Raw genomic sequence first — 14,887 nt, forward strand, 5'->3', positions numbered from 1 at the left:
TTTACGTCTATCTAGTGGTTGTTGTGCTCCCCCTTTGAAATGCCGCCCTGGCCAACTGCCTGTTCCATATCAAAACCACCATTGCTTGCACCAAACCTATACAAGTAATTTACTTGGATCCATCATTTAATTTATTTCCTACCCTTATGAATCCCATATGTATACTAGTAAGTATTTGGATATGTGCCCTATATACATTTTGCTCAGGTTATTGAAGCTAAGTGGGCCTCACATCTACTTCCTGTATGGGACCCATTTAGATTGATTTAACACTGTAAACAAAGTATCATCAATACCAATTGAGTACCTTGTGTGGGCCTTAACTGGCTCTCAAATGGGTTAAGATTTTAGAAAACATCTAACACCAATGGGTCCCTTTTGTTTAAACCACAAATGTCCTGCATTAGACCTTTATGAGCAGTTAACGTCGGACCATTATGTAACCCTCGGAAGATTAAATCTTGGGTCCATCATGTAACTCATTTCTATGGACCGGAGCTTCAAGTTGAATTACCAGATGTTAGTTTTTTGTGTAGGTTTTTATTAGTATTGTAAATTGTATTGCTTAATAAACTTTGAGTATGATTCTGATCAAACAATTCATTCACATAAAACAAGTCCTCATCCCACAATGATGTAACACCCCAGAGTCTTGATGTTACAAACTCCTGCTCTATCATGGATTTAATTTGCTCCTTAGCTTGTGTTTCTATTGCTCTATAGCAAACTATGCCGTTTTTGTTCAAGGAAATTCAGCTCTTATCCTCAAGAGTGACAAAGAAATATAATTAAGAGATCTGAGTGAAGCCGTTTTGTTAAACCTGTGAAAGTTACTTTTCGTTAACTTACTTTCTTCCCTGTCATGTTGTAGGTCCCACATGAATTCTCCACAAACCGGACGGATAAGCGCGTCTCACAACGTGCTTCTTGAATGGGCCTCATATGGAAATACTGACTGGGAGGAAATCTGTTCTGGAATAGATCCCAGGTTAGATTGTGTATGGGGTCTGTAAAGGCTGAATTCAGGACAGTTCTGCGTAAAAAGTGGGACTCATGTGGACCTTAGTTGCATTGATCTCATTAGCCTACCAGCTAAGATATAAGATTGCCAAATGGTTTTGCTGATATAAGTTGTAGTTTGCAAACAGATCATTCTCGTAAAGGCCAAATTATAACCTACCTAGCCTAAGTAAAAAAAAAAACTTATGGGGCCCACATATGCTTTATATCTAGGCCCCTATTATGGGCCCCATTTATCAGTGTTGGCTGGGTAGGGATGTTAACTTGAATTACTGTTGTAGGCTCCTATTGTTAGTGCAAATTTCAATGTTTAATTAGGATAGAAAAAAATCCCTCTAAATTAGAATTAGCATGTGATAAAATAGATGACTGAAAAAAATAATAATTCAGAGAGGATATAATTAAGTGTTTAATGCCAAGCTACAGTTCAAAGGCACAACAAAAGGAAATCTGGATTGAAATTAAAAATGTAAAAGAGAGGCAGATTCTTCAGAGATGAGAACTTCATGTTGAGTCACTTGATTTTGGTCTTTTTCCCTCCATCAAACAACGCAGCCAAAACGCTCTTGGAGATCTCCAGAGATAACAATGTCACATTGTCACATAAGGTTCTGCTACAAATCCTTAATTACAAAAAGAGGATCAGATGACTACAGCATCCAATACCGGGGTCTCCAGGCGGCATGGAGGTCTTTGATCAAGAAAATCCAATTATTTGTGTATATACATTTCCCACATAGTGATTACTTCATTAATTGTCCCGCCTTTATCTCCTCCCTTCCCAGCCCCCCTAATAATCAGCTCCTTTATCCAGACCAACAAACACACCATAGGAGCTTTGTGGATTCAAAGGATTTGCTTTCCCCTCTCAAAGAGCCGCCATTCTTTGATGATTGGGCAGCGGCAAACTTCAAAGTAATAAATCTTATTTCTGACTGGCTGGCGGCCCACCAAAGTCCTTATCAAATTCTAAGAAGTGATCCCTCACTCTTCAGATAGACCGAGGATATATCGGCGAGAGGAGGCACTGGAGAGTGAAGACCTGCCCCGACCAGAATCTGTTTTTTTCCCCCCTTCCTTTTCTTCTTTTGCTCTGAATGCCACATATTCATCAAAATTAGCGCGTTTGTTTATTATTAGTTTGCATCGGGAGGAGGAGGACGCGCACCATGGCAGCGGTGGCTGTTCTGCGGAATGAAACACTGCAAGCTTTTCTCCAGGTTTGTGCGCAACTTTCTTTTTCACTTTAAGCTTTTAGGAAACATTTAAAGCGGGCACATTTTACACAGCGTCGATTTCAGTTTTTCTATCAAAATAAGTGCACAGTTTTCTTCTAAATATTAAGCGGAATGAAGGGCACGGTTCCGGACTTCTTAAAGTTGGAAACGATGCATTTGTCTGTGGATGTTTTTTTTGTTTGTTTTTTTTTTGCTTAATCGCATGTGTTGAAAATGTATGAAAGAATGAAATTTCTTGTTTTAATTCATCCAGTGTTCTCTTGCAAAAAAAAAAAGAAAAAGAAAGAAAAAAAGTTTATTATCCTAAATAATTTTTTTATTTATTTTTTCCCCTGTTAGTCCCAGATACATATTTGACAAAAGTTAGGCTTCGGTTTATTTTTGTGATTGTGACCAGTTTTATCCACGAGTTGATTGTCTTTCTTCTCCTCCAGGATCGCACTCCAAACTCCTCTCCAGAGAACTGTAAGCACTCTCCACTGGCGCTCCTGGCCGCTACTTGTAACCGGATCGGACACCACCACGGATCCAACCACCCAGACTTCCTCCAAGTCCCCTACGATCCCACTCTGGGCTCCCCCTCGCGACTATTTCACCCGTGGACTAACGAGGGGAGCCCCCAAAGCAGCCTGGCTGGCAACTCTACTTTCGGACTATCCTCCAAGCCGCAGCTGTCTGCGCACATCCAGAGCTCCTTCAGCACTCACCACGAACTGCCCCTCACCCCTCCGGCGGACCCCTCGTACCCTTATGACTTCTCCCCGGTTAAGATGTTACCTTGCTCCATGCAGTCCCTCCAGTCCACCTGTCCTCCCACCTACGTCCCTGCCGTCAGCTACGCAGCTCCGGCGCCCATCCCGCCCCAGATGCCGGGCTTCGTGACGGGACCGTCCGGCCTGGTCCACCAGCAGCAGAGACAGTTGTCCCCGAACCCGGGGGAGGACATCCCGTGGTGGAGCCTGCAGCAGGGCAACCACGTCGGCCACTCTTCCTCTCTAGGTCCCCACCGCTTCCAGCTGCAGAGAGGCTTGGTGCTGGGGCACACGGACTTTGCGCAATACCAGACGCAAATCGCCGCTCTGCTGCACACCAAGTCGCCCCTCGCGACCGCGCGGAGGTGCAGGCGGTGCAGGTGCCCCAACTGCCAGTCGTCCACCTCCAGCGACGAGCCCGGCAAGAAGAAGCAGCACATCTGCCACATACCGGGCTGCGGGAAGGTGTACGGGAAGACGTCGCACCTCAAGGCGCACCTGAGGTGGCACTCCGGGGAGCGGCCGTTCGTGTGCAACTGGCTGTTCTGCGGCAAGAGTTTCACCAGGTCGGATGAGCTGCAGAGACACCTGAGGACTCACACAGGGGAGAAGCGCTTTGTGTGCCCGGACTGCTGCAAGAGGTTCATGAGGAGCGACCATCTTGCCAAACACGTGAAAACGCACCAGAATAAGAGAAGCAAGTGCCACGAGAAGACGCTTGATCACGTCAAGAGAGAGGACACCAGGAATATGTTGTAACACGGTTCACCTCGCCCCGTTTCGTACCCAGGCGTTGCCATTTCGTACCTGCACACTGTAGCGCTGCTTATCCGCCTTTCCCCCCCCTGACATTACATTTTGTTACTCCCCAAAAATACAACGATAATGAATTAAGAGACTTATAATTTAATTCAAACTCATTTCCTTTTCTGAACAAACTCCAATTCAGTTGACTGCTGTGCTGATTGTGCAGAACAATCAACTCTTATGAAAACTAACCTTTTACGACCCCTGACATCAGTTCCTTCTAAAAAGATGACATATACGAGTAATAAAATTTACTTCCAGGCCAGGAGCGAACAAAGGGGAATTACTTGAAATATCAGCTGTCAGTTGCAGGGAAGAAACGACCAAAAGTACGAAATGGCAAGGCAGCGACCTGACCAGCACTCTGTAAGGCTCAACACACCTGCTAGTTATTTCAAGCAGCAGGCAAACAGTAACATAGTGCAATACAGTCAGTCATTAGGTAAAGTACAAATTAGGCTGCATTATTTTTTTTTTTACAGGATACTTGGACTTTTCAGGTTGATTTCTAACATCCTGACCGTAGTTTCTAAACTTTGCTGGTCTGTGGGACACATTTTTCTCTGTGTGTATAAAGTTTAATGAGTTCATTTGAGAAGTTCAATCACCTTTGGGATATTCACTGTTTATATAACATCAAAGAAAAGACAAGTTTTATGACTTGTGTTTTGATTCATTGTCTTCGGTGGAAGATTTCACTCCCCTGTAAATTCTATTTAATAGCTTTTGTTGAATGAAAGTGTCTGTTTTTTGCTCCATATGGGGGTGTTTTCTTTTTTATTATTATTAAAAAAGCATGCTCTTGAACAGATCTGCTATTGTTGCGATGACCCAAAGTACTGCGTGAGAATAAAAGTTATAAAAATTTCCCCCTCATCTAAGGAGAGTTCATTCAGTTTGCCTCTGATATCTCACTGAGGAGGCAACAAGACATTTTTAAAAATATATTTTACCTGTAGAAGATGAGTTGCAAAAGCTGTCGCCATTGTTGAAAATGTCCCAGTAGAAAAAGATGAATTTGATATATTTCCAATAATCAATTGTATGGGATTAAACTATAAACTCCTAATATTTTCTTCTTGATTTTGGAGTTTAGAGACTGAAGGAAATACAATTTTGATTAGTATTTTTTAAGTCTGTAAATGGTTTTGCTTTAGCAAAAATTGCTGACATTCTTGGTTATTTTTAAAGAAAAAATGAGAATATTTTGCCTAGAAAATGTTTAGAATAAGTAAAATATTTTTCTAAATTTAAAAGCATCAAATTCCAAGCTGATTAAGTCTGTATTTAAAAATATATATATTAAAACTATAGATTTTTATATCGATGTACAGATTTCAGAGGTGAAAATGTGAGCAAATGCTTTTTAATCGTATCTCCATGAGCGTTTCGGATATGCATGAAGTATACTTTATTTTTTTCTAATTCATATATATTTTTCCTGAAGTTCAAGATCCTCAGAATAAATGTTCCTTTTTGCAGATTTTACTTTTTTTTCTTCCTGTATCCTTTAATGTTGTATTAAATGATTAATTTGTTTAGTCTAGAACTGATATTATTTGCTAAGTGTAGACCAAGAATCACTGGATTTTGAAGAGTTGGACAAAGAAGTTACATAGACGATCCTTAAACTACAATTGGTACAATCTTTTTTAGTGTATTTTTTATTTATTAATTTTTAAGCGTACAGCTGTCTGTTTCTCAAAAGAAATTCAAGTGTTTCATCTTGACCTTCTTCACCCTCTTTCTCAGTTTTCTATTGCTAAAGTTCTTCAGTCCGTGATATTGATCAGCACAAATAAGAAGCGATAAACTTCTTTATATCTAACAGATCCAAAGCATCAGTCAGCGATTCATCCATCTGCTCCTGCTATTCAGTAAGTAAAGTCCTTCTGCTGTCATGTCTGTTTCATCTCAGATCAATAAAATTGTCAGGCTGAGAGCTGCCACTCAGGGAAGTTTCAGCTGATAGTTTTTTGGGAGGGATTTTTTTTTTTTTTTTGCCACAACAGCGCCCCCTTTTGTAAGTTGTGGTGGCTCAATGGAGCAAGAAAATAGTTTTGAAAAAAATCCCAGAAGTTTTCTCTAGTGCACATTATTGTAGAGAACTATGTTTTAAATGTTATAGCTATCTCCTGTGTTTTCATGCAAGTCAAGGAAACAGCTAATGCACCTTTGTCGATCAGAAAAATAACTGAAAAAGTTTTTAACAGTAAATTAGTGAAATACAAAGACTGGTCTTATATGCAAACCAATACATGCATACTGGATTTATTTCTCTACTAGACGCTATTTTCACAATTACCGGAGCTGGTTATGACCTTTTCTTGATCAGTAGTGCTTGTTAATTACTGCCTAAAAAATGCTAATTATGTAAATAATCCTTACTAACTAGCTCCTTAAATTAATTTAATTCGTAATTGTTTCATTGTTTGTTTAATTTGCTGCTGATTTACATTTTACATATTATTCTACTGTAGCCTGCAATGTACTGAAACACATACCAGAAAAGCTGTGAGTAATATCAAACGTGTTTTTTTTTTAAATAATCTCCGTAACAATGGCATTTTTTTTCCTCCACAGAAGTACGAGAAAAATGAAAGGAACCAAAACGTCACAGCAGGATGAGATTTTTCTGTACGAGCTATGAAGTCTTTATCCAGATTCTGATCCTATTATAAAACGACGCCTGCGCCATGCAGTGGATGGGGAAGTTGAGTGCAGTTAGATTGTTTCCTCACAAAGGTTTTGGTTTGAGTTCAGTGTTAAAGATAAAGATTTTGGAGGCCGAAGTTCTTAGCTGTTCATGGTGAGGCCACAATATGTTGTGGTTTAATATTATTTTCTAGAATTAAATGAAACAATTAGACGTTTCACATTTTTCTGTCATTGACCTGTTGTCTGAATGTAACTTAAATCTTCGTATTCAGCACATTATCTGTATGAACCAGATCAATTTAAAAAGCCTTTTCGATTTTACTGACACTTCAAACTTGTGAATTGACATTGAAAAAGGGGCAGTTTATACATCAAATTTAGGGGGAAAAATAACTTTTTTGTGCCTTATCTCAAGTCAAATAACTGTTATATCCTAATCACACAAAAATAAAAGATCAAAGCACAGTGCTCTGTTTATTTTATTAATATGGAAGCTTTTCTCATAAGTGAATTGAGGTGTATGCTATGTGTTAGCACAGAGAATGGAAAATTTGCCAAGGCACAAACACTAGAAAGGGTTACGAGGGTGTTTCTAAGGTTTTGGGACTCCACTGAACCACAGGAAGAGCCACTGTTCACAAATGGAGAAAACATGAAACCTGGTGAACCTTCTTAGGAGGAGCGGGTGACAAAAGAATAATATATGTAGACAGACCTGTGAAGACACTGCTGAAGTAATCAATGAGTCTTAGGATAAAAACGTGGATAAGTTTCTTGGTGGTACATTAGTCCTTTAATGCTAGAAATGTTCTTTAGGTGATAGAAGGCTGACTTTGCAATTGTCTTTATGTGTCTCTGAAGGTTCAGGTCCATCACTGCAGCTAGATTTTGGGCCCGATCACTTATTTCTAGCTGTAGTAGATGAAGCTATGAGCTGACTCTTGGGATCTTTTCAGATGTTTCAAATAATCAAACAGAATTTGTTTGATTACTTGAAACTTCTCAGTGTGACAAAGAAAAGCCAAAACATAACAATTCTGTAATAGAGATTGACTGATTGAATTTGATTTATGCAGATTGTTTAGGACATGAAAAGAGAGTTGTAGTATTTGAATCCAGAATAAATGGTGTTACCAGCAGCTTAAGTTGGTGCTGCTTAGGAAGTAATTTATTTCTACAATGACAATGAAAAATAAATTTAAAATTTAAGCTGTAGGCAATATATTTTGTAAGAGTGCTTTCACATAAATAACCTAACCCTAAATTCTAAATTCTCCTTCAGACCACCCATCTTCTCTGTTCAGAATGTAGACATGATAGACAGAGAGCTCATCTACCTGAGCTATCTGCCTAAATATCTGAAAAACTGATCTTAAACGCACTGGAGGTATTAAAAGGACATAACTTATAGAAGTTTTAATGCTGCTTTTCTCACTTCTTGCAGCAGATAGCTGTGCTGCAGTGCTGCTTTCACAGGAACCGCAAATCTAGATTCACTTTCAAAAGTGTTATATTAGGATTATTTCTCTCATCTTCAAAAGTCCACAGCTCCCAACATTGTGTGTGAAGTTCCTGCTAAATTGGTATTTCCATCAGACACCACAACAAATCTCTACATAATCTAAATAAACTGAGAAAAAAAGTTATTAGAATTACTCACACTTCCTCCTTTTTCTCTTTGGTTGAACTGATTTGATCATTCAGTGTAACCAGATTGCCTTCTGATCAGATATTTTGTTGTACTCTGTTGAGTGTTTCCCTTTTTATGTCTAAACCTGATCAGGACAAATTTTTGTCTAATTATTCATATTTAAGTCAGATTTCCTGATAGTCTGATTCGTCAGAGTTGGGTTAGCTGACTACTACCATACGAATTGTGACTGATTGTCTTGGAAGACGAGCTTCTTTGGAGTTTCAGAGGACAGACTTCCAGGAAGGACACTAAAATCTCCTAAATATGACTTAAATCAATTTTATTTTCAAAAGGTGAGAAACTGAAATTAGATTTTATTTCACGTCCAAATTGAGGCATTTTATTGAAACTACGAGTTTCACTTGAAGCAGGCAGCAAGGCAGAATAATTCTCAATGTCACTGCTGTCTGACGTCTCTGAGACGTCTGGGTTTATTTTTCTGGTGTTAAATAATTCCTCTGATTGTTCCCAGTCATTTTTATCTATTTACATTTTTATGGGAAAATTAAAGGATTGCTCTTTTGTCCGTATTAATTGGCTCTCAAGGAAAAGTGGTAATGGGTGTTTAAAGCATGAAAAATGGTTAAATTGGATTCTGATTCGACGTCGTGTATCTGGACGTATAAAAGTGTTGTGATAAAGAAGAAATTTCATGCCACTTCTGATTAAAATGGCGAGCCTTGAAAGGAAATTTGTGCGTAAGGGGTCAGAGAGAGAGAGAGAGCCGGGTCTCACGCTGGGCTTCATGTTTTATACATCAGTGCAGTGATTAAAATGTAATTAAAACATGTCAGTGTCCTTATACCAAGCCTTCCCTGTCTCTCACTCTCTGTCTTCATTGAATATATAAACATGTTTTGATGCAGATAAGCATTTACATTCCTGCTTGCTGTACCAACAACAAGCAAACAGAGCAACTACAGGGATCAGTGAGGATGTTGTTGTTCCAGAAGCAGTCAGGGTTCAAATGGGGTTTTTTTTATGCTTTGTCCTTTGTCTTTATTTTATCGAACAAAGATCATCTTTGTCTTTACGAGCTGGTATCAGTTTTACATGACAGCTGGAACAGTGTCATTTCATCAACACTGATGGGAAATGTTCAGTCTCCTGTTAGAAGCTAAAAACGATAATCAGCCCTAGGTTTTTTTTTTTTTTCATCTGTATATTCACAGATGTCTTCCAAAAAGTTGGACAAGAGTTTTGACTTTCAAACATTTGGTTCAAATTGAAGAGCACTATCATCACATGTCATTAAGATGTAATAAGTTAGCTTGAACTTGTTTGTTAACGCCTCAGGTTCTCCTAATATGAGCTCCCACCTAAGTTATTTAAAGAGATAAATTGTATTGTAGGCCCTTCTGTTCTTGCTGTTATTACCAGTAACCTGTACTTGAATGTTGTTTCAAATGACTGAAGACATGCAAATAGAGCAGCACCATCAATCCAAATGTACAGGCAAGTTTTAGTACAATCCGTAAGCTGTTTTCTTGTTTGAAAATTTTGCAGAAAACCATCTACAAGCAGCTGATTGACGTCTTATTAGCACATAACACTTTGGAGCTCGTTTGGCCGGCTTTAAGTCACATCACAACACAGAATCTGCACTGCTCACTGTTGTATAAACTGCGTGATCCTGATTTTATTGGATGAAACAATTTCATCATCAATACTGCAGATCACAACGTTTCATTGCCTTGTAAAGAGCGTTTTATTGTCTTTCCCTTGGCTGGTCCAGGTCTGACTTGACAGAAAAGACCTTCTGTGTCAGCCTGAGCAATTTTAAGTCATCCTCTGATTCCTTCTCCTGTGAGGTCCCACAAGGTTCAGTTCTTGAGACTCTAGTTTTTCATTGTTTCTGTTTCCCTTTCCCTTTAAGAAGCACAAATGTGCCTTTCATTTTTATGAAAATAAAACTAATAGGTTTATTTTCTTCTCAAACAAGACGTCTCCCGCTTCCAAGGAGTCATTGTTGGAGTCTCTTGAAGAAGTACGAGTATGGATGATTCTTTCTTAATTTTAATGACGGAAAGACAGAGGTTATGTTTTTTAGTCTTTGTGCTGTTTTCAAATCTTGCTGGGCATATCACTTGATACATTTTGAACTTTTTAATAAAGGTAATTTTGACTCAATCTGTGTAAGTTTTAAGCACCTTTATTTGTTTTGGACCTAAAATGTTGCATGGATTATTAAAATAAAGATGGTATGTGAACGAGTATCTGTAGTTTTCATTAAAATTGGCCACTTTCTAGGAATTAATTTAAAGCTGGATAACACTGCAGCTCTTTATTTTGCAGATCAACTGATTTTAGCTTCTTGTTAAGCGAATGTAGCGTCATCATTCCAAAATATGAAATGCTGCAACATTTTTACAGAAAGTTTCTGGGTGACTCCATTAAATAAGGCCGTCTGATAAATAATAAAGTAGATGCTATGTTTGTTTCAGCCAATAAAAACTCAGAAAATCTGTTGGTTTACCACTGTCAGCCCAACTCCTGACTTAAACTGAATAATAAGGGAGAAAATTAAGACAGAAGAAAGTGAAAGTGTTAAACTTGACTACAATAAGTCCTGTCAATTTGACACCACACTAATAAACTAAGTTTTAAGACCCTTTTTAAAAGTCATAAAATCAATAGTCAGTAGTCTCTGAGAGTATTTTAGAGTTTGAGGCCATATTAACTAAAAGCAGCCTCTTACGACCATTTAAGCATCATTTGTAGGGTTACTATTAGTTAACATTAATGCTAATTAATGTTAATCATTAATTAGCATTAATGTTAATTAATCATGTTAATCTGTTAATCATGTCATAAGGAGATGTTGTGAGTAAAAAAAAAAAGAGTACGAAATCTGAAAGATGAAAGTGACTGGAGGAATTTGAGTATCAGAGAAATTTTTCTTTTTAATGTGGTATAAAATAACGTCAAAATAACGAAAAAGATGCAGTGCTTTTAGACCTCAAATAAGGCAAAGAAAACAAGTTAATTTTAATTCAGAAACAACAATACTAATGTTTTAACTCGGGAAGAGTTCAGAAACCAACACTTGATGGAATAACCATGACATTTTCAATGGAGTGGTCTCATAATTTTTTCCAGAGCTGTATGTGTGTGTGTGTGTGTGTGTGTTTGTTCAGTCTTGTATATATATTATATTGTTATATTGTTTATTCGAGCTTTCATTTAAGCATTGATAACCTGTTTGCTACTGATTTATTTATTTTTTTCTCAAAAGCAAAGAACACTGATTTCACAAACGTTCTTTCTGTTTTGTGAGAGTTGAGCTAATAGGTGTGTTTTCACTTTTAGCTTCAGTTCTTTTAAAATTCTGGCTACGGCCCTCAGCATCCTATGATTGCTGCAGATGTTGTCATAGTTTCACCTGATTAAGTAAGATCAAACAGGGCTCCTCGCACGGTGCAGCAGTTCATCCCAAATCCTCCGCTCTGAGCTGCAGGTTTCTCACACGTGCGTCACAGCGCAGCTTCTCCCAGCAGGTGTTTAACTTTTACTTTTTTCAGGGAATTAATCTGCGACTCCTAAATTCTGCTTAAGATCTCATTCATCCGTAGGAGCAATTGTTACATTTTTGTATTTATTTCCACCCTGTCTTATGAAGTGTTAAAGTTAGGCCTAATAACACTAAAACTTTCAGTTGCATCACAGAGGCACAGAGGAGAATGTTAGATTTATTCATTTATTAAACTTTAAGTGGCATCTCTTTTAGTGGTCTTAATTTGAACACAAAGTAATTTCCATCATAAGCAGAATTGTCACAGCAGACTGGCAACCCGCACTTCTTTCATTCTCACCTTCTCCATTTGTGTGGTGCGCCCTCTTGTGGATGTTTTAACAAATCGTCAAGGAAAGAGTGAGTTAATATAGCTTTGGTCTGTATTGGTAGACACTAAGTCTTTGCAGTAGGTTGAATAGTTCAACAATAAATGTGGAGAAATTAAACATTAAGAATGCTGAACATATAAGGCAAAACCAGTTTCAGAGGGTAATTCATCTGAACAAGGTGTTCTCATTCCTGTCCCTTTCACAGAGTGATTTCTCACAGTACGCTCACTCTTATAGTTACCGTGCCTTGCAGACCTATTCATACCACATTAACTTGATGTTTTGTCACATTAAAAACCACTAATGTAATTAAATTGTATCGGGATTTTGTGCCATAAATCAACCCAAAATAGAACATAAATGCAAATTAGTAGAAAAATTATCCATAGTCTACAAATTTCTTTTTAAAAGGTTTAAATGTCCTGTTTAGCAGATGTTTGTCAATATTTTTTACAACCACATTTCACTCCAATCACAATTTTTTCATATTTACAGACTGAAATATCTGAACAGAAAACCTAAACCCACATCAGGTAGCTCTTGCCGCAACAGTCTGGCGAAGGCTCATAGTTCTGCTGAAAGGTAAACCTCAATCTGAAGTTTATTAGAAGCCTTGAACAGGTTTTCTTCCAGAACTGGCCTCTATTTAGCTTCATCCATCAGCCCATCAACTCTGACCAGCTTTCCTGTCCCTGATAAAGAAAAACTGTCACCCGAGCTTTAGATGTCTGCAGTTTACATCGGCCTCCAGCTGCTTCTCTACTTGAAGTGCGCTTTACTGTCTGTTGGTTGAGTGGACGACTGTGCGTTTCTAGGTTTCAGGTTGTGCCAAACTCTTTCCATTTTGAGAGTATGGATTGAACAATACTCTGTGGGACGTCTAAAACTTGGGATAATGTTTCATAACCTAACATTGACTAAATAATGCACAGTGGGACTCTGTTTATTAAAAGGTGTTTTGGTTCTGCTGGTTTTTATTTAGGGTTGGACTACATGCTAGACTAGTCCAACCCAAATCATAGTGATGAAAATCTCAACTGCAGTATAATGCTGCATAAGAAATGTTAAAACATTCAGTCCTTCACACATTCAGTGTTTAACAATGTGTTGAACACCCCCTCGTCTTTTCAAACAGAACAGTATTTCCTTATAAGGAACATAAAAACTAAAAGTTTCGGCAGTAACATCACAGGCAGCTTGAGGCCAAATCAGTCCTGGACAGGATGAGCAGTTCTCAGTAACAGTTCCAGTAAAAGAAAAATGTCGTTTTAGAGAAAAGAAAATGCTGATATTTTATGTAATAAATGTTCATTCATTGTCAGCTGAATTAGCTCTGACACAACAGAGGAACAGGGAACCAGAGCTCCGGACCTCCAGGACCAGACAGTGTTTTCGTGGAGCTGTCCAGTGCTGAAACCTAAACCATCCACTCCGGTTTTTAACCGCAGCCTGCTGCTCAACACGTGAATCGACCTTTTTAAATCGCCTTCCGCTCCATCCATCACCAACAGAGGCAACAAATCTTCGCTAAACTGCGGCTGTGTGATCTTTGCGTGCGGTCGGTTGTGTGTCCACTCGTGTCTCTGCCGTCACGCATGCCTGGCGCGGCGTCCCAGATTAATGCCTCTGTGTATAATTAGATCCGTGAAATGTTTTTTTTTTTTTTTTTAAATGGAGTGGCCCACTTGTGCTCCTGTAGGAATCATCTCTGGGTTCTCGCTGCCACCTTGTGGACAGATTGTGTCCTGCACTTTGGATGTGTCGCAGGTTACATCAACACCTGCCGGTCTGCACATAAAGAAGGACAATAAAATGTGACGAGGGGGAAAATAATAACATGTGTGACTGTGTATAAAAGGATTGTTGCTAAACCATTTTAGCAGCGCTAAAAAAAATTCCTCATCTTATCAGAGTGCTTCTTTTAAATTAAATGGCCCTAATTAAAGCCGTATTTGGGCGCTTTCTCTCTTGTCGCCCCCCGCCCTCTCCCCCTTTAGAACAAAACCAAATCTCCTCCTTTCTCCTCCCTCCTTCTTTTCTCCTATCCAGATCCCTCCTCACGTAGTGTGTTGTTCATAACACCAAGCATCATGTCCGTGACCAGGATCACAACCAGACCTGGATAGAAAACAATAACTACTTCGGGGGAAAGTCGCACTTTTGGGGGCCGAAAGCGGCGCCATTTGGAGCCAAACGCGCAGACAGTCTGCAGACAGCTGCTGCTGCTGCTGCTGCACCGGGGGAGCTGGAGGTGCTGCTGGAGCTCCACGCTGTGACTCACCGGTGCGCAGAGGTTCACACACACACAAGCAGATGCTTTTTCCGTCTTTAAAATAAGAGCAAATCAAAGCTGCATCTTCACCGGTAAGCGGGGTCACCTTGACTGGGATCTATGGGAAGACTGGAGCACAGGTTTTCTCCTCTTCCTCGTGTCGGTGGAGAGGAAGCGCAGCAGGCTCCCATTCAGGATTTATTCTTGTAATAAATTCACACTTTCCCAAAAAGAGAATATATATTTTTTGGGGGGTGGAGGTGGACTGAACCTGTTCACCTGGACGCTCTTCAGCTCGGTAAGTGGATGTGCGCATTTGTCCGTCTAGACATTGTAAACTGAAGAAGCTCATTTATACCTGAGCTGCTCTAACAGGTGTTTTTTTTTTTATAACTGATCACCGCTTCTTTTTCAGACAGCTTGGATTAAATTTGTACGTCTCTTTTTTTATTCTAAACAAATTACTTCTCTCTGAAAGAATGAAAACCCCTCCGGGTTATTTTCTGTTACCTGAAATCACCTTGACCCTGACATTTGTCATTCAGGAGCTAAAACGGATCGTTGATGAAGATGCTGATCGCACTATTAATTTATGAAGATAATA

General features: G+C 39.0%; 1 protein-coding gene across 1 annotated transcript; it reads left to right on the plus strand.

The window, feature by feature from the left end:
* The first annotated feature begins 1,670 nt into the window (after positions 1-1,670).
* sp5a (Sp5 transcription factor a) lies at positions 1,671-4,686 on the plus strand. The gene is made up of 2 exons (XM_015014143.2): positions 1,671-2,240; positions 2,693-4,686. The coding sequence occupies exons 1-2, from the start codon at positions 2,190-2,192 to the stop codon at positions 3,767-3,769; spliced, it is 1,128 nt and encodes a 375-aa protein (XP_014869629.1). The 5' UTR covers positions 1,671-2,189; the 3' UTR covers positions 3,770-4,686.
* The last annotated feature ends 10,201 nt before the right edge of the window (positions 4,687-14,887 follow it).

This window comes from Poecilia mexicana, unplaced genomic scaffold (assembly GCF_051168715.1).
Source record: "Poecilia mexicana isolate PSO_F unplaced genomic scaffold, ASM5116871v1 scaffold_2, whole genome shotgun sequence".
NCBI classification, from domain to species: domain Eukaryota; kingdom Metazoa; phylum Chordata; class Actinopteri; order Cyprinodontiformes; family Poeciliidae; genus Poecilia; species Poecilia mexicana.